This window comes from Uranotaenia lowii, chromosome 2 (assembly GCF_029784155.1).
Source record: "Uranotaenia lowii strain MFRU-FL chromosome 2, ASM2978415v1, whole genome shotgun sequence".
Taxonomy (NCBI): Eukaryota; Metazoa; Arthropoda; class Insecta; order Diptera; family Culicidae; genus Uranotaenia; species Uranotaenia lowii.
Window position 1 is genome coordinate 434,151,751 of NC_073692.1, and position 20,834 is coordinate 434,172,584.

The following is a 20,834-nucleotide window of genomic DNA, read 5'->3' on the forward strand; positions in this document are numbered from 1 at the left end:
CAAATTTGGGGCAGTCTAGTCATAAGTCATAAGAGAGGTGGTTGGAATAAGCAGAAAATTGTAAATTAATATGATGCCCTCATTTTTTGGCATCAATAATGGCGCCTGCCCCGTCCTAATAGTGGGTTTGGGAATTAATACGTAGTTTGAAAGCTAGCTTTCCTGGCAGAATGTGTTTTTTTAGTTTACCATTTTGTAATTTGTGCATGTTTAAGTTTAATTTTAAAGATTTGAGACAACTATAAAATATTTAGCGTCTCACAAAGCTTACGCCGCGGAAGAATAATTGCCTTTTTCAAAAAAGAACAATAAATCTCGACGCTGGATATGATAATTTTGACCACGGACACATTCAACTTGAGTCAAATTAGGAAACAATTTGTAGCCCACGTTTGTGCGGGGCTAATGATAAGTAATGGAACCCAGAAGATCCGCAAACAAGCAGGCAAAAGGAGCGCCCTAACAAAACGGACGTAGAGAGTGCACAACAAATGCTCAGCAAGAAAAAACCACATCGTTTTACATTCTGTAATAGAAATCCCGAAAAAAGGCAACGAAAAATAATACAGTCAGAAAATGCAAGATAAATTAAAGCAAGAAGAGAAATGAAAGCAATAAATAATAACCTCTTGTGTTATTTTTCACGGCTCCACGAAGAATTCCATTATCTCGACACTCCATGGTTGCATTGAATTCGTACGAGTTCATCCCGCAAGTTCGTCGTCGCTGCACTTCCACTCACACAACATTTGCTCTGACGGCTCTTCTGCTGCGTCCAGCATGCACTGTTTTATTTTTGCTTCTTCCTTCCTACTTTTCAAGATAGAACTGAACTGAAATCCTGCAAAAAAACCCCAAGCGCCTGGTCAAATTTACTGCATCGCCTTCCCGGTTTGTGCTCGCGGATCAAATTTCAGCAAACACCACAAGTTTGCCACAAGATTTCCAAAAGCGCTCCGGATTGACCACGTTTCTGTCTTCCTTCCGGGTCCGGTTCCGGTGATTTTAAATTTAATCTCTCGGTTTTGAAGCAACGCGAAAAAGTATACCCCAAAACAATTTGTTACTGTGACAAGTTTTCGCAAAACGATGAAAACGCGATTATTACCATAGGCGATCAAAGAAACAATAGACAGAAAAAGAAATTATCGCACTCACGCACCAAATAAACACAATCGAAATGAGGGGATAAATCTCAAAACGCAGAGAATAAAAAATTAAACCAACTTCGAGAATCGAGCCGAAACTTATCAAATTTTCATAAATTTACATATTATTTTCATATTTGTCACTGATAGCCGTCGCAGCCGATACGAGGTGAATGGCGTCGCGGCGCTTCCTCTCTCCGTAAATTTGAATATGTATGCGTATAAAACTTTTTTTTGCTTGTTTTAATCCCGCGGGGGCTTTCGTTGATTATTACAGCACCGGCACCGGCCACCCAAGTTTGAGAGGTTTGCGAAGTTGCGATGATAATCGTATTTTTAGCGACAATATTTTTACATCGCACCCAACTTTTTGTTTTCCTACCGGCAGAGTTGACGTTGTTGTTGATGAAAATTCCGTCGGTAATTCAGGTGCTATTTTATCCACTGGGCTGGAAGCGTTGCGACGTGGCCTACTGCGATGTGGGAGATCCCGGTTGAAATCGATCAAAGCATGCGAAAATTATATGAAAAGAAAACGAAACATAAACAAAACCAGAATTAATGAACTGATAAAAACAAAACTGAAAAAATGTAAATACGATGCGTCATTTTTCAAATAGCTCAAGTTGGTAATCAATAAGGGATAAAATTGCCCCTTGTCCTCTCCACGATAACATGTTTATTCTCACAACTATGACTTTAAAGCTGACCTCCTTTCCGGGAATTCCGTCTGTCTTGAATGTGTCATCCATTTTTAAACAACCCACACCTCTACACATCGGGCTGAGTCAGAAAGGGCTTTTTGGGATGGTTTTGGAATGCGGCGGCTATCCCATCCCGACAAGCGCCACCGACAACCGGCGGAAGACACGAGAATCCAGGTACACGTCCCTTTCTCTGAACTAACCTGAATCTTATCAATTTTTACGACTTGGTCCGTTTTTCTCATCCATTGCCCAAAACATCAGAACCGAGGAATATTTATTAGTTTTTCCACGCTCTCCTTCCTTCCGAGAGTCGAACGTCCGTCGCTTGTCAACTCCGGGAGAAATTCAATAAATTAACCAAGAATCACTCTTCCTAGTCCCAACACACCGGAATAAACCGGTCGGTCAATGACTCATCAAGGGATCGATCCTCCTAAAGGGAAAGCATCGAAATTAACACAGACATAACACGAATAATGAGAGCAAGACGTGATTTTGTCGTAATCAATTCCTTAATCCATCGACGCACCCCTCGACTAGAATAGACCTTCTGCGTTTGCTTTGATGGGGAAGAAAAAGTTCGTACCTATCCACCACCACTTTCTTATTGGCTAAAATGTGACCGACCAAATCTACAACATATCGAAAGGGATGGTCGACCGATACTAGTCGTTTTATGTTTGTCGTCGTCGAAGAGCGAAGGTTTGCGAGGGGATTTTCAATAATCAGTCGCAAATCCTCGGTTGTTTATGGGTCTGCTGTCTGTGCAGCAGACGAGGGAGATTCCCGAGCAGGTAGATCGATAACGATTTACCTTTTGGTTGGATTCCGTGAAAGATGACATGTGCTTCAATGGGGGAAAGTTTTTGAAGCGAATTATTTACCTATTGTTTAATCTCTGGTTAAGTATATCTCTTTTATGAATCTGAATAAACCATTTGAAAAAGTCAGAAGAAAATCATTTTTTCAAGTTGAATCAGTATAAGGATAAGGTTGAAATGGTTGAGAATTAAACGCTAAATCAGCTATGCAATTAACTCTTTACCTACCGCCCACAAGTTAAGTCTGAGCTACCCCCCTCAAAGACGTCCAATTGACCAGTTTTAGGATAATTTTTTCGAGCAACATTATCTTAACGCTTGTACGCTTGAAGTGCAGTAGTTTAAAATATTTTCGGAATCCGATGCTTTCCGATGCGAACAGTCCATAGAAAGATTAGCTGAATTTGAAGAGAAAAATTGTAGTTCACACAACAGAATGTCTTGAAAAAAGCTGTAGGAAATGACATGATGGTCTTATTGAATGTCGGGTTAAAATTATTCATTGAGAGGTAGCACCAATTAAGCGTGTAATTTTAATAAAGCTCGCGAATAACCATATAATTCGATGAACTGCTGCCTATTTCAATCGATGTTGCAAAATACTTTTTACCTTGCTTTTCGTTCTTAGTTGGAAATAAGATTGAAAATAAGATGGAAATATATACAAAAACAAAACAAGAAAGTAGTACGACAGTTAGCCTCAGATTGCCAGGTTTTATCCGGGTTTGCCCGGATATTCAATACAAAGTTAGGCAAAAGTCCGGTCCGGTCCGGTTACCCGGATTTCATTGAAAAAAGCCCGGATTTTGCACGGGTTTATTTACTTTACTTTCCAAAACAAACAAAATCAAAACCAATTGTGTTGTCTAATTTTTTTATGCGTCCTTAACGAAATATTTTAAGCAAGTTTCATAAAAATAATCATGAAAGGTTTTTCGAAAGCCTCAAATACGATTCAAAAACTGCTGATGAGTTATGATGAAAATAATATTTTTTAAAGTTTTTTTTTATTTGTATTGAGAAATTCCTGGGTTTGTCCAAATTTGTCCGGATATTGCCCGGATTTTCGATCGACAGTTTTGAAACCAAATGACCGAATTTTGCCATAATTTTAGTCAAAATAGCGGATTTGTCCGACCCGGATACCTGTTGAAAAAATTCTGGCAACCTTAAGTTAGACACTTTAGAAACTACTAATTTCATTTATCAGTTCAAACTTTTTGAGTTTGAGAGTGGTAACTTACATTGATTGGTAAGACTTTCCTGTTTGTTTGGATAACGTGCAGATTTCAGATTCAGATTTCAGGTTGAGATGTCAGATAATAAATCACTCAGACATTATTCTAGGAATATTTGTTACAAAAATCATGGATTTCGTTACTCCTGCAGTGGATACTGCATAAAATAAACAAGCAGAAGAATGATAGTATGAAAATGTTAGCCAAACTGGTTGAAAAGCTTTCAGTAAATTCGAAAAGCATTACTACAAATTTTCAAACTTCTCTGCAAAAAGTATATCATTTGAAAGAGCAGATACTCATGAATCTCTAGGTATAGTGGTGAATTTGAGTTAAAAATTCTCGATGACAAAATCTCGTAAACCCACCAACACGAGGGAGAGTTCGAAAAATGACAAAAAATATATAAATTTCATTGAAAAAAAAAAGAAAGAACCATCAAAGCAATCCAAAAAATATTCAGTCACTGACACAGGCCTGCTCAGCTCACTTTGCGATGCAAAAAAGTAAAGGAACACTTTCAAATAATCGAACCGAATCGAATAATTGAACCTTTTTTAAAATGTCCTAAAAATTGCGATTTTTTTTTCACATAAAAATTTCTTCCATCTTGAATTTCGTCCTATGATTTCGTACTTTATCTCTCACCGTCATATAAGTACGTCTCATGAGAGCCATAAAAAAATACAAATTTCACAATCAAAGCAAGCAATGACTAACATGTGAAATTGAAAGGAAGCAATGATAAATTGGTCAGGAAAAAGGCATGATTTCGTTTACCTTTTAAGTGGCTGTAGTTTTTTATGTATGGACTCGATTTAAGCTTTTTCTGTTGGTTATTCTAGTTAATATGCTTTTATCAAGTGTCATAAACATTGTGAAAGACCTGAGTTGATTGAAAAAATCAAAATATTGCTTAAATATGAGCCATTACCAAGCCTATAAAAATACTCTATTTCATTCAACTTGTTGAACTAAAACTAAGAAATTTTCTTCAGAAATTATGGAAATATATCAGGGGTGAATCAAAAACTGTTCACATGTGATGAAATTGATAAAAAAGGCAAGATATTAAAAAAATATATGTTAAATACAATGGAAGTGATGGAAAATGACCAAAAATTACCAACACTGATGATGAAACCAATTTGGAGAAATTTAGGAAATTTCTGTAAAGCAAATTTCTAGTATTATTTTTAAATAAAATCAGATTTTACTATATTTTTTGGTGAAAAAATATCAATTAAGAGTTATCACACATGTTTGAAGCCATTTTAGTAGTCCGTAACACTTGCTGACCTCTTGATGCACGGCCTACTCAGTTTTTTTTCTGGTTATTGAAAATTCCAAGGGGCTCTTATTTCAATTAATTAAGTTTTCATTCGTTATCGACAGTGACACTAGTTTGCATTTTAAATTCTATTTTTTTATAATTTTAGACGCTTTGTACAATACCTAAAATATTGCATTTTTTATGTTAGTAAAATTTTAAACTGACGTGTTTGAAAATATTTGTGCGATTTCTAGTTTCCGAAAAGTTTTTAATTAACCATCATGCGGTTTTTTAAATCGTTTACTGAACTGTTTCTGTACAAGAAGATCAAAAATGTTTTTCTTCTAACGATTTCACTTGTCTGTTTTAAAACACCTTTATAAGACATTTCATTTAAGAGTAGAGTAGAGTTTTCGCAAGCATCAATTCTTGGAATCCTTTTGTTAAGGTTTATAAAGAATCAAAATTTTTTTAAATCTCTTAAATTAAGAAATTGTATCCGATTCATGAGAGTATACATTACATAAAAAACCGCCTCGATTTCATTCGTTTTTCGTTCCAAACCCATTTCCACGAAGGCCAACAGAATCCGCACAAAAATCTGAGCTGAGAACTCAGACGCCTAGAGGACATCGACAGAGATTGTACCCCTCCGATAGCTACACGTGTAGGTACATTTCGTTACACAAAAGAAGGAAAAACCCGGAGAAGACGAAAGCGGAAGAAAAGCAAAAAGGACTCCCTCACCCACACGGGAGCGAGCTAATCCTCATCGATTTTCAATCAATTTGAAAGGTAACTCCGATCAACCAACACGGAGGGATGAAACATATTTTGTGGTTTTCCTTCCTTTCGATTTCGGATCCGGAGTCCTATTTTTGGGATGAGCCACTAGGCGCTATTTTATTTGGCTATATTTTCCCACCAAAATCGGTGCTTCGCTGCGAGGTAAGAGCAAGCGAATGGCTTAATTATAGACCACTTTCTGTCCCAAAACCACAAATCCCAAAGCCTCCACACCGAAAGGGGTCCATCCATGAAGGGAGGAAGGAGGGATCTTGGTTAGCAAGAAGATTTAAGCTCGAAAAATGGGAACCGAGTGAGCGGGAAAGGTCTCAGGGACGCAAAAAAAAAACGAAACAATCGAGAGCAGACAGCTGTTTCGAGTTTTATCCTTCGCTTGCTCGAGCTCTGGGGCTTGAATAATAAATAACATTCCAAACCACCGAAAATCGTAATTCGCTTCTCGTTTTTTTTTTCACTCCACCAGCAGCTAGCAGTGTAGGAACACTAAAAATAGCAATTTTCCCACAGTAGCATAAAATAACCATCAGCGAATGAATTGCACACAAGCAAACGGACGAAGAAAAAATCCTTTTCCGCAAATCTTTGGCTACTTTCGAGTTTTTCCCCGTGTGTGTTCTGATTTTCTCTCTCTGATCCCGTCGTCGCCGAATGTCCTTTTTGTTCCCAAGTCGCTTTCTTCCGCTTTTCTTGCTTTGGCCCCATCGGAGCGGAAGTGATTTTTTGCTCTTTTGCTTCCTCCGACCGAGGATCTCTCATTTGCTCATTCTCTCTCCGTCGTTGATTCCTTGCGCTCTCGGGAGCAAACGGCAACTTTTAATTGTGCCTGTATGCACAGCGAGCGAAATTTTCCTTTTCGCATAAATTGTGCACACAATCATCGCGCGCGCACCAATACAAATTTTCCGCATTTTCCTCCTCGCACGGATCGAAGCAGGCGATTCGAGTGAGAGAGAGTCGTTCTTGTGACTTTGTGTCATCAAATTTCACTGATAGATGTCGCCAAGGGTAGCGAATTTTCGGGCACGAGCACGAGAAAACCGCCGCCACCGCCTGCTAGGATTCGTTTTCTTTTGGGACAACTACTATGTTTAAGCCCAACGTTTTCCCGAACCTGGCAGGCTGGCTGGCCCAATTTGCGATTTTCGTTCCAAAGAGAGCGAAAAAGAGGGATTTCTGACGTTGTTGTTGCCATTGTTTACTGTTGTTTTCTTCTTCTGTTTTTGATTCGCTTTTTCGGGGAGCCCCTTGAGGAAGTTTATTTATCGATTTATTGTTTTGCTTTTTCATGTGCTGCTGCTGCTACTGCCTCTCGTATGTGTTTTGCTTTTGCAGCCTGCCTGCCTGCTGCTAATACGGTGTCTTTGGCTGCACTTTTTAATAAAGAGATACTTGTTTCGCTTGGCTTGACGATTTTTTGCTTGCTCTCCTGCATTCGCCGATGGCGAATTGTGTTCTGAGATGACCGGAGTTGAGATGAATGTGGAGCTTTCGGGGTAAAGCGGGAGATTGGGGATTAAATAAACGGGTTCAAGTTTGCGGGAATCGGTCTCCTCTGACTGGCGAACTGCATTATTTGGGATGAAATTATTGCATTGTGTGGTTCTGCTTTTGGCTTGTTCTCCGGGTTCGAGTCCTTTTAAGGGATGTTCCGAATGGGGGTTTAAATTTCGTCCGTGTGACCCGCTATTTCTCTTTCGGTGTTTCTCCTACAATCGGGGAAGATTGGCTTTCCGCCTTTTTCGAGTGCTGAAACATGTTTATTTATGTTTGTGCCGATGGAGCCATGCAAGGGACTGGCGAATAAATTAGTTGCGTTTCCAAGGATTAATGACTTTATTCCCCGGCAACATGAATATTTTAAAGTTTCCCAACCCCCGGGCGAGATTGATTGGCTGGTTAAAATTTAGGATTACATAAAAGAAGAAATTTACTGCCATAAATGACTGTACAATTATAAAAATATGTGAAGCATTTCATATTGAATTTGATTTCGATTGACTTTAAAATTTTCAAATTTATATTTTAAAAACTCAGGATGGTGCGCTGGTTTTTTTTTAATTTTTAAATAGCTTTCGTTTGAGTCTGTTATGTTAAAATATTTTTATATTTTTAACTAAAAGGGGAAGTAATTGGTCGAAAAGAATAAAAATATCAAACTCAAAACCCATTTCGATTTAAATTGAAATTTATTTATGCCGACTGTTCTCTACTCATTCTCCACGGCCTACTAGTAAAAAAATATCAAGCTGTTAACATAATGATCTATTTGCAGTTGTTTTTTCCAGGTTTTTTTTATTAAATAATGTTAAGCTTTTGAGGAATTTGTTACAAATTTCCATTTTCTTTGAACCCAACGTTATGAACAGGTATTTATAAACATTCAAAAAAATTTGGAAAGGTTTGTATGTGTTTAGAATCGTAGTATTTAGGGAAAATATGCAGGAAATTTAATTGTTTTAAATGATCATCAAAGACAATAAAAGGAAAAGGTAAAAGCTAGCAAGTGTAGCAGTTTAATTTAATTTATCTTCAAATGTTCTAAACTGAATACAAACTTATCAAACATTCTTACACAGTCAGTATGATTCCTGTCAACAAATCCTTTCATATAAATTGCAATATTTACTTTGCCGTCAACCCTTTGGCTCAATTCCCTAGGTTTTTCCCAACATTTCAATCGCTTCGATTTCGTTTCCTCAAGGCTACAACTATTTGCATTGCCTACATGTATGTATCCTTTCCTTCTGTTTTTCTATGCTTTCGACGAATCCCATTCAGCCTGATTCGCCGGAATATAAATCTGGTTCCGTTGACCCTCTCCTTTCAATCGGGGACTATTTCTGAGCCACGAAGCGCGCTGCCGGCTGACGACGACGGTGACTTTACGGAACATGATGTTTCCATCCAATATTGATGATGATGTCAATGTTTATTTATCTTTCTCGTTAATACTCTCCCATACAATCCATTTTTCCCCCATTCACCCCGGCCCTTTTTTTCAGAGGCCGCCGTCGTCATTCGGCGACTCACATGATGGTCCATTCAGAGTTTATTGTCGCCTTTTAGTACGTTTTCCCCGTTTTTCTTCCTGAACCGTAGTAGGCTACGCTGTTTCCTCGTTTTGCTTTGATTCGCCTTTCTTGAATCAACCGAACCGAGCGAACGAACTTTGGCCGCCTGGCTGACATCGAAGTAGCCTGCGCCTTTTTTCTACCTTTTCTGCCAATGATTGGCACGTAGTCCGGAACTCGTTTAAAGACGAACTCCCGGCAGCAATCGCAGTGTGCCACATATTCGATGATTCGGTTTAAGCAGCAACCCGGAGAGGACAAAAAACGTACGAGCGTAAAACTTTTGGCCACATCCCCCCACAATCGTCAAGCCACAGTTCTGTTCTAAGGGTAAAGCCAAGAAGAGGAGGTCCCTGACAGACGAGTGCAATATCTTTCGCAAAGTATTCACCATCATCATCAAACTTTTTTTCCGGGACGGACGGACGAACGACAACTCGTCCCGAGCTGTCGTCCGGTTTCTTCCTCCTAACCCTAAATACTTTTTTGCGCCCTTTCCTCAAAAGCACGACTAACGGATGGTGGAAAATTTACTCCTAAATTTAACTTCCTGAAGTCCCAACGCAGCAGCAACGGTCGGTGGGCGAAGGGCGAAGGAAAATGTTGCAGCGCGGGCCCTGGTTTTGGTCAAGTTTTTTCCTCCGAACTAAATACGAGACTTTCAACGTGGCCAACAATCTTCCCGAGACTTTGGGGAACCGGGAGCTTCCTGAGGCTAGCCACATATTTCTTAGGGTGCTCTCATATAGACATACATGTCGTCGTGGTCGTCGTTCGTTGTCCGCCGGAAAATCAAAATGATAGAGAAGACGAAAAAAAAGAGCAGTTTGCGAAAACTTAAGCTCTTTAAGAAAGAATTTTCTTGTTTTTAACTTTTTTTTAAACTCCTCCCAAACCCGCGACGACCCCAACTTGGCGGAGGATTCTGGAAAGGTAGCTGGAAAGCGTTGAAAAGTGGATGATTTTCGAATTGGGTTTGATTTAATATGGAAAACTATTAAGTTTTGGTAAAGAATTTTAGGAATTTTTAGCAAATTCAAACATAATTCTTTTACAGAAAAACGCATTCATCGTCAAATTTTTTTAGAACTGTATTCAAGGATATATTGAAAGCATATACATCGAAGATAGGCTCATGGGAACGATTTTTCCAATATTTTTTAACTGAAACACAGTTAAACTTCAAACCAACAGTTCTAAAAATTTCTCTTTTTTCTATGGTGCGAAGAATTCAAACATGAAATTAGTTTTTCTCCAACTGCACTTGTAGGTTTTAAAATTGACAAAATCCATTGAAAAAAGTGCAAATTTTTGGCAATCCTGTGGCAACTGAAAATTGAGTTGATCAAAGACAGTTAGTATGTTTTTTTTATATTTTCTAAGGAGTGTATTCGATAAAAATGCAACACTTTGATTTGTAAATAACTTTTGAATCGGTGGATGGAAATTGATGAAATTTTCATATATAAAATTTGGTGACGTTCTGTCTAGCGGGTTTTTAGAAAGCTTCGAATGAAGAAATTTTTCAAATTAATTTTTGGGTACCACGGGCTTTATCTATAACGTGTACTTTGTTTCCAAAAATGGCTATTTTTGATTACGATTTTTGTTTACTAAAGCTTGACTTTCAAAAATAGCTTATAAAACTAAATTTGGTCGAACTTATGACAAATTTAGCAAATTTTTCACCTTGTAGAAATGAAGTCAGGCCTGATTATAAGTCAGCTAGACGAACCTTTTTTTTTTTAATGTTTTTTATCACGACCACTATTGATTTTTTTTAATAGCGCTTGTTGAAACCACTCACAATACCTAACTCCATGGAATAGATAATCTTCACTTTTATTCATATTTTAGCCCACTGTTAGATCCTCTACGTCTCCTCAAACGATTGACTATAAGAATTTTGGTCAAAAAGTTGATTTCCAGCAGTTTTGGGGTCTTCCACTAGGAATCACCTGGATTTTCAACAGTTCTGCTCAAAAATTTTGGTCAATTAGCATCTTCATTCGAAGCCATCTCAAAAACCACTTGACAGATCGTCACATAGAATCCGTGCATTCAGAAGTTATTCACAAAACAATTGTTGATTTTTTATCGAACACACTCCTTAAACCACTACAGAACTTTCATTTTTCTATCTTATTGTCTATCTCCAGTAAAATATGGGATTATTTCAACAAAAACTTCATACTAATTTTTTTTTAATTCACAAAAAATTACGGATTGCAAAAACCTAGACTTTCGTCCATGAACTTAAAGTAAAAACTTAGAAAAGTTCTTCAGTAATCCCAGAAAAACTAAGAATATTCTTCCTAATTTTCATGGAATTAAATATTTTGTAGAATGATTACTTCAACATAGAACTTTTATAATAAAAATCTGCACTATTTTTTCACGTTAAGATAACAAATCCATTCAAAATAAGTTTTTGAGGTAATGATTTACGATATTTCACAGATCTAATATAAAAAGGGATGAAAAAAAAATTGAATTTCAGATTCGAATAACGTCCTTCATTCAATCAAATAAAAATTTAATGATTGATGATTTGGAGCGAAAGTTGCGGTTCCTGTTTAGGGCAAATTAGATCAAATTTAAATGCGTCGAAACGTCGACGATAAAATATTCAAGCGACAGTTTTAACGCAAAGCGTTGATATCAAGTTAAAGTAGGCGGTGAGTTATTCGTAGATGCAATGCTGCAATGCGTCTGATGTGCGCTTTAGTTTTATGGAGTATACTAGTAAGATAAATAAATGTTTGATTCATGATTCGGAAAAAAGTTGATGATATATAACATTAAAGCACGTATCTTTGAGTTTGATTTTAAATTTTACTACGCAAAGGAATTTTCAAACTTAATAACCTAAGCATTTGCCCATCTATCGTGGAATATTTTTGAAAAACAATGAATTGTTTCAGTGTTAATCGAAATTGTTCACCAAATGGCTAAATTTGGAAACTAGTTATCAAATAACATGAAGTTTGTGACCAAAATAACCTTTTTTTGTATTTCAGGTCAAAATACATGATTGTTAAAAATGATTTAAAAAATACCGTCTATTTATAATGATTTTTTCTTATTCATGGGAATGAATGCATTTCAAAATAGTAACTCATTGAAACTTATTGAACTATTATGTTAAGATCCCTAAATTAAAATTTTCCTCGCCAACGCGCATTTGTTGAAAAAAAGTTATAGCTATTGTTTTTTTTTGGCAATGAGATGTAAAATACGAAATTTAAACTACTTTTTCCAATAATCATCGTGGCAAGGCTTTTATATGTAAAGATACCTAAAGTCAAGGTCCTGGAAAATAAAAAGAATTAAAAGAAATCAGAAATTCTTATTCAAGAGAATAAAAGTTTTGCATTTTTTATTTTTTTTTTTAAAAATTCTTTATTTGAAACGGCTCATACCTTTAGGCTTTAAGGAGCCAAACTCTTTTTGTTTGTTTACAATATTTGCTTACTTCTAGTTAACTTTGCATTTTTTTTATGGAATATGGATTTTTATTAACTTAGTCATTGATTTCTTTGACACGAGTTATACTTTTTAATTCTAAACAATTCCTCATAATATTTCTTTTTTTTTTCGCAATATCGATTTATCAACACGAAAGATCCGTCAACCGATACTCGATACTCCACACCTTACTCAATGAAAAGCGTTGAAAATGGTTATGAAATAGATGTAATATAATACTTTTTGAAAACATTAGATTTTGATGTCTTACATTGGAAGATTGAGGGAAGCAAATTTTCTAACGAACTGGATAAATCAAAATATAAGCAATTGAAGAAAAGCGGTCTCTTGCATCTTACAGTCATAAATTCTCAGGGGGACCTTAGGGTTGCAACTTAGGATCGCTGCTTTTCTTCATTCTCTGACTGACATACGTTGATACTGTAAGATCCAAAGCAAAATAGAATCAAGGACTGATTTCCAGATTTTTTTTTCTACAACATATCATCAAATACAACGATTTAATCTGTGAAAAAGGTTGCTAGCAATTTTCCAGCGCGTACCCTAGCCGGACAAATCCGGGAAATTTTATTTAGAAACCTAGCAAGATCAAGGCATTTGATTTTTAATTTACTACAATAACAAATTTGGACAATATCTAGGGAAATTTTGTCAAAACCCAAAAACTACTCAACAAAAATAAAAAAAAAATATAAAAAATGGTTTTTGGCAAAACCCAGAAACTGCTCAACAAAAATCACGAAAAAAAATTAATAACAATTTTTTATTCATCGAAACTCATTGATAGATTTTCAATCGTATTTTGTCTTCCAAATTTTTTGAGCAAGTTTTCCAACAATAATCATGAAAGGATTTATAATTATTTTTGCAAAACTTGCTCGAAAAATTCCGTTTTGGAGACATAAATGAAAAAAAAAAATTACAACACAATTTGTTTTTTCATTGCCAAACAAAGTGAATAACTCCGGGAAAAATCGGGGCTTTTTCGATGGAATCCGGACAACCTGCTCGGGTCGGACTGTTTCCAAATTATTTATTAAATATCCGAGCAAACCCCGATAAGTCTTATGTAAGAACAATGTATAAATATAAAAGTGCCATAGAGAATTGAACTCACAACACTTCTATTATACGGTTTTGCAAATCCAACGTCTTCACCAGTATACCATCTGAGCCGGATATACGATCAAATTAAACTATTGGTGCTTTAATAACAGCTGCCTAGATATCAACGTTTTCGCAGAACTTCCACAAAAACTTTTTATATTTCATTTTTGTTTTAATATCAATATCAATTTTTACTAACATTGTAGGTCTAATTCAACAAGACTCATTATGAACAAAGACTAATTAAATCCATTCTGATGTCCTAGCTTCTACCTTTTGAATTCACATTAAGCTCTTATTGGTTAATATTTGCTATTTCTCATGAAACTATTGAGTACATCTTAATCTTTGATTTTCTTAAGTCAAACCCTAATATTCACTACAAGCTGAATTCATTTCTTCAACACAACTTTCGGGGAAGGTCTCGAAACATTTTTTTTTCTCTCTTCCAATTCATCCATGACAAACTTTCAGCACTGCCAGCAGTCCAACGACCGAGCAGTTTGGAAAAGTCCTTTTTGAACCCGGTGGAAATAGTTTCGAATTTTCTTTCCTTTCCCCCCTCTGGACTCGGTTCCGTTTATTTACAGCCATTTTCGCTGACTACGGACTTTGTCAATTTGCTGCTACCCGATTTCGGTTCCGATGGAATTTTCTTCCTGCCGATGAAGAAGAAGGCTCGGGCAGCGGCCGGAAAACGAAATGAGATTTTCCACTAGAGCTAGGTTTATTGGGAAAACAAATTTTCTCCTGGAGAGAAGGCAAAAAATAAAATCACTGCGAATCGAATTTGATTCCACGAATGTGGGTTTTGCCCCTCGATTCCGAAACAGCCGGCAAATCTTATTAAACGGATTTTTATATCATTTTCCCGCAATTCCGTTTTTTTTTGGGTAAAGTCAACTTTCACCGTTTTAATAATTAATTGTCCACGATTGGTCGACCTTTTATCGGGATTACGAGAATAATAAAACGGAGAAATTTTTTTTCATATCTCTACGATTCTGTTCGACGAAATGTTCGGGGTAAATGTTTGTGCTCTCGTAAATCTTTTGTTGTCGGCAAAATTGGCGACTTTTTCCGCACTCTTGACCTGTCAAAGGTTCTCCCTCGCAGTCCATTGTTTGTGACACAATTGACAAACGCATCTCCATCTGAAGATGGCAGGAAAGAAAATACATTTTTGACAAGTACCTACTATTTGCCGAAGGAGGTGGGTCGAGGTCCGAACGACAATAACACAAAAAAAACTGTAAACGGAAACGGAATGAGCGGCCCTTCAAATGGACAAATAGACCAAACGGACACAACAGGACTTCGATAGAAAAGAACTGTAGGTATATGAATGGGCAAAAACGGCAAGGAAATGTTACAAAAAATCACAACCAGGAACCCGAAGCGAATACATAATTGAGTGGACACAAGTAGGCCTTTGTTCGGGGTGGTAAAATTACGTTTTAATTGCTTTGTGGAAGTTTTCTCCTTTTATGATTTTTTTTTCGCTTTCGGGTGGCTCTTCCTTGCTTCCTTCAAACAGGAGGCGATGCGTCACCAAGGAAACTGGCCCGGCGAAACACAAAAGACGAATGTTTTATTTTTCGAAATCTCTTTCGGCTCTCATTTGGTAATTGGCCTCTCGGCAGAAAATTTGCCAAATTAAGAATGGATTTCGACACAGTCCGAGGCACGAGAACGGCACACAGTAGTATACACCAGGCCGATACAAAATTCAACAAGACCGATTTTTCACATTGTTTATTGCTCTTTTCTGTTAAGTATGCATTGAATAACAATGCTATCTATTTTTCACAAACTGCAGAACACCACGTACATATATAACACAAGTTTTATGTAGTTTGTTCATATTGTTCATAGATAATCTTATTCGAAGTGTTTTAGTTTGTTTTAATAAATTCATGATTCTATGGAAGAAGTATTCTAATCCTGTATTTTTAGAAAAAAAATACTATGAGCTAAACTTAACGATCTCCAATCCATTGTTTTAAAATTGAATGGTGGTTAATATTAAACTGCTATATTTCAACGTTCTCCTTATAAGTTTTCGGAATGTTGTCTACAAATGACACTGCACATTTAAATTTGAAATTTGTCTATCTAGAGCAGACATTTCTAAGCCCAATTGGGTGTCATTTCTCTTATATGTACATATGCGTTTTGGACCTACTTGGTTGAATAGAATATCAAAGCAATCGAAAATTCTTCCTCCATACTTCCGTGCACACTAAGATTGCAAATTTTCTCTTCGGGATAATGACTCTCCGAATCATAGGGAAATAGCTAAATTTATTCGAATTTCGTATGGGAACCCTCCCGAATCTCTGGACGCTTAATTTCTCCTGAAACGCGGGACATAATTTTCACGAATGCACAGGCACTCTAACAATTGTCCTGTGTCACTCGAAATCTATACAGCTGTCAAAAGTTTTCTGTCTCGTTTTTAATCGTTCATCCTTTTTTAAATATCATACGCGTTATGTTCCGGAGAATTTCCCTTTTAAAGTAAATTAACAGTCGTTAGCGGGAGTTGCTGGTGGTAGGAATCAACACAGGTCAAAGAATTAGCCGTCGCAGTCTTTTTTGCAGATATCTATAAAGCCCCGCTGACTGCTGGGGCTGTTGATTGCCGATGATAGCGATGAAGCCGCGGCTGACTGCTGGAGATCTAATCCATAAAATAAGGCCATTTGAGGAACTGATTAAAAATGAAATCCCCTGGAATCAGCAGCGAGTTATGGTGCTGGACAGGTTAGTATTTTAAATAAATTTATAATTGACTGAAAACTAAGATTTGACTGTTCTTTATTTTCAGGCGAACTCAACAAAAATTAACCTACCACCAGAAAACGCAGCAGAGGAGTTTTATGAGTTATGAGTTATGAGATAGGAATATTTAGAATTGTGAATGAATGATGAATAAATTTTAATAACAATTAAAAAAGATTGTTAGTCTTGGTGTTAAAATATCTGAATTCCATGTAAATATCGTAGGGAAGCCATTTTGAACCCACAGGAATACTACGGAGCTCCCTGCAAATTACAGGAGAAAACTGATTCGAACCTACAGGTGCACTTGACAGTTGTTTTCCTGAGCTGTTTTTCTGTTCCGAAGTTGTCCTGTAATTTCAGCTGTTGAAAATACAGGACAAAATCGTCCCGACCACAGGAGAAAAGATTAAGTGTGTGGTAGAATTAAAAGAAATCTTCCGACTTTTTTTTTCCACTTTTTCCGAGCATTGAAACAAGCCTAACGTAAGTTTTGAGAGCTTATATACATGAAAATTTTTTACTTCCACATTTGAAAAAACTACTGTTTAATTTCAGTATTACAAATCGGACAGTAAATAAACACTCTTAGTTCATTGTAACTTTTTTTTGTGTATTCACATTTTGATTCCTTTCATTCGAGTATCTTCCTTACTATATTTGCAAGAATTCTACTTAGTTTTAACATTTTTATTCGATGTCCTCAACAAAAACCGGCTGCATACTTTCCATTCCAAAGGCGTAAATGCTTAGCATCTCCCAAGATAAATAAGAAATGATTTGATTAAGTCATGCAATTTTGTTATGAAAGATCGCTTGTTATTATTTCGAGCTTAAATTGCACAACGGATGTTGCAACTCTCCCTTTCCCCGTAGAATTCCTTCCACCAGTCTACAGATTTACGCTCAGTTATCAAACAGAGCAAATGCCGGACGACATACTCTAGAATTCCTTGAATGGTGTGATAACAACATCCACCCCAAGAACAGTCAACCGTTCATTAGCTGTGTACACAAGAGCTTGCTGATGATAGTGGAAGGCAAACAGAATCAGCAATATTATCAACAGAAACAACAACAACATCAAATTGACTAAAGGCAACACTCACTTTCTGATTACGCTTGCACATTAATCCTCGCTAAAAGGAAGGCGACTTTTTCTCTCCAAAAATCGTAACATCGAGGCACCGACAACTTTGCTGGTGTACTTTTTTCCACTGTAGTTTTGTCGAAAACTTTCCGAGAAAGTCCTTACTGCTCCCTGAAGCCACCGTAAAAACACCGAAACAGAAAATAATCGAAAGCACAAGAACACAAAAAACGGGCACTGATAACACACACAAAATCTTTATCTCTTTTTCTTGTGCACTACTCTTTAAATGCTTCTTGGCAAATTTTTCTGTGCCTTTTGGACGTGGTTGACTGACTCCCAAGTTTTTCCTCCGCTGAAAGAACCGAAAGCTGCGTTTTCGTACAACATCCTTATCTGCACGGTCCCATCTTTATTCATTCATTCATTTATTCGCATCTATTTTTCCCTGGGAATCCACTCACTTTCTTCTATCTCTCTCTTTTTCACTAATCGCAGCAATCAGGACCAGTCGTGTAGTCACCAGTAGTAACAGATGACACACGTTAAATAATAAAGATAATATAATATTCGTGGCCCACTAGGATCTCGTCTCATTCAGCCTTCTGTGTGACCTTTTTTCACCCGCCTTTGGGCAGCCCCACTTGGCAAAACGCCCGACAACGACGAAGACTCGCCGAAGGAGGCACTGACTGAGTTTTCATTGATTTTCGGGTTACTTTTTGCTCACATTGCGTTTTTCCGCATTCGGCCTGCTTGGTTGTTCTTCGGGCCTTTCACCACACTCTAAACTTCACCACTCTTTTCGTGAATGAACTTTCTCACTAATGGACGAATGTTGATGCAAATTACAGCAGGATTCTTGTTTCGGTTTGTAAATATTCTGGAAAAACCGCACGTTTCCCCACTGCACTTCTGGACTGTTGAGGAAAATGTCTCGTTTTTGTTTTCCTCCTGTTCACTGAATCCAGCTGCTGCTTCTTGGCAGTAATTTTTTTCTTCCCCGTTCACGAAAACTGACAGCAGCAAACATTTAAGAAAATCCTTCACATACACTCCGTGTCCGAGTCCGAGTGAAGCCTCCCACGACACGAGCGCGACGACGACGACCGAGCGACGTTCCGAGACACTGTTTTCAGGCGTTCCACACTCGGGAAGCGTACGATGCAAACTAAATAAAGCACGAAGCGAGTGAAAATAAACAGGCAGTCAAATATGCTGGATCAAAACGACAAGCAGAGCAGGCAGCCAAGCAGACAAGCGCCGACTCGATCCGACAGGATACCAGTCAGAGAGAGGAAGCATAGAGAAAAATCATAATTCTCGCCTGCTCTTCGATCGAAGTAGTCGGAGTCTCTTCTCTCGAACGCATTGTAGCATAAAATTCTACCCCACACACACAGCAGGAAGACAACAACATAATCTGACGTAGCTAGCAGCACCACAAGAGAAGGGCTGTTTTGGAGGCGCCGCGTCCAACATTGCTGTCAATTTTCCTCGTGTGAGAGAAGTTCTTACGAGAGAGTCTTGTCACTTTCTCAATCTAGTAGCCCTAATCGGGCGAAGTTGTTGTTTACCTCTCTCTCTGCTTGCGGGTTTATGTTTCGAGAGAGCATTTTCGCCTGCTACGTTCGGGTTTTGTTGTTCGGTTTTATGTTCGGCTTTTCAACATATTTCGCAGTCGCGCTTCGGAGACGTCGTGTGGCGCTGGAAATTCTCTCACGCTTCTGGGAAATCAATTTTCAATTAAAGTACACATATTCATGTTCTTGATTGTGATTTTCTCTTCGTTGGCTCTACTGTTCAATTAATTGAGGTAATTTAAACAAGGAACTATGCTTTTGTTAGTTTTGTTTGTCGATGTTATTAAAGTGGTGAATTCCTAAAAAAGATATGGCATTAGCGTTCCAGTTGACCTTCTTAGAATAATTAAGGTTGCCTTTGGTTTGTCCTTTCTCCCTTCACTGAGCGTCTTCTTCGTCCTTCATCCCACAGTGATTTTCCCTGTTTTCCCACCCTCGCAGCCATCATTGTCGTTTGGGGCGAAAATTCCTTCAAGCGAGCGATTCATTTCAAGTGAAAATCTCCCTGTTTCGCTTGTCGTTTAGTACAAACGATACGCGGCAGAAGGAAAACAGTCAGGAAAAATCACTGTGCAAAAAACCTACAGCCACCAACACAATGCTGCACTAGCACGCACACACATACGACGAGCGTTCCAGATTTTCTCAACTGCGGAAAATCGTCACTCGGGGTCGATTCACCAGGAACAACGGGAACCCAGATATCGGAAGAAGAGTCAACCCGCGGGAGCCAGAGCGGATTGCGAAAAATCCCTCTAATCGCGTCTGAACGTGCTGTGTCCTCTCGGAATGCTTACAAAATCCATCCCATGGCAGAAGCCTTCCAGTCCACCCTTCGAACGTTTTGAAGATCTCCGGCGACTTTCCTACGACAACGCTCTCGTTAGTGTGCGTGCGACACACATACATCCTAGCCACTCGGTGACGTGAAAACCTTCCATTCAAAATACACATTCGTCCCTGTGCTCCCTGTTTTCCCCGGAGTGGATTCTCAGCGAACTCCAGCTTTCGAGAAGACGAGTCCCAGCAGCAGCAGAAGTGAAAATCCTTAAGTGTTAACTGCACAAATCTCTCATTTCTCCCGTTCCGTGTCGCTCGGTCAGTCGGTGGAGTGGAGCGTGTTTGAAAGTGACATTGCCGCCTTGCCATTCGGATCGAATCCTGTTTTGTCTGCCAGCGTCAGGCAGGACTAGAATTTAGAATCCACCTCGAGAGAGTTTCGTCCTTTTGGGCTGTCTTGCCGTTCTTGGAGCGCCACCACAGATCAATTCGAACAGCCGTGCAGCTAGCAAGTGTCCTTTGGGTTAAATGGAAATAACTCCAAGACAAGACACAGTAGGCTTAGCGAAGCGATTGCTAGATTGGCTGTTGTTGTCGTCTCGAAGCGGATCCGGTCATATCGATATGGCTCACTAGCTCGTTTTTCGTTTATATTTGGTAGATATAGTAGATAGTCGGCATAAATTTTCGAAAATTGGAAGCTATTTTAACAATTGTTTAAAAAAAATTCTCATGGATATATTTGTAATTTTTTTGTAATTTTTGTAATTTTTGTAATTTTTGTCATTTTTGTAATTTTTGTAATTTTTGTAATTTTTGTAATTTTTGTAATTTTTGTAATTTTTGTAATTTTTGTAATTTTTGTAATTTTTGTAATTTTTGTAATTTTTGTAATTTTTGTAATTTTTGTAATTTTTGTAATTTTTGTAATTTTTG

The 20,834-nt window shown here is 37.7% G+C and overlaps 1 protein-coding gene across 7 annotated transcripts in view; it reads right to left on the minus strand.

Moving 5' to 3' along the window:
* The window catches only part of LOC129746472 (teneurin-m), a 359,103-nt gene extending 340,391 nt beyond the window's left edge, over nucleotides 1–18,712 (minus strand). For 3 of the 7 annotated variants that reach the window (XM_055740128.1, XM_055740129.1, XM_055740127.1), the window contains exons 1-3: nucleotides 17,555–18,712; nucleotides 1,531–1,621; nucleotides 627–841 (exon numbers count right to left, since the gene is read on the minus strand). In XM_055740128.1, the coding sequence (XP_055596103.1) occupies nucleotides 627–708 (82 nt within the window). In that variant the 5' untranslated portion in view covers nucleotides 709–841; nucleotides 1,531–1,621; nucleotides 17,555–18,712. The remainder of the gene's footprint in view (nucleotides 1–626; nucleotides 842–1,530; nucleotides 1,622–17,554) is intronic. The other 4 variants (XM_055740133.1, XM_055740131.1, XM_055740130.1 and 1 more) reach the window with 2 other exon arrangements.
* Nucleotides 18,713–20,834: the final 2,122 nt, after the last annotated feature.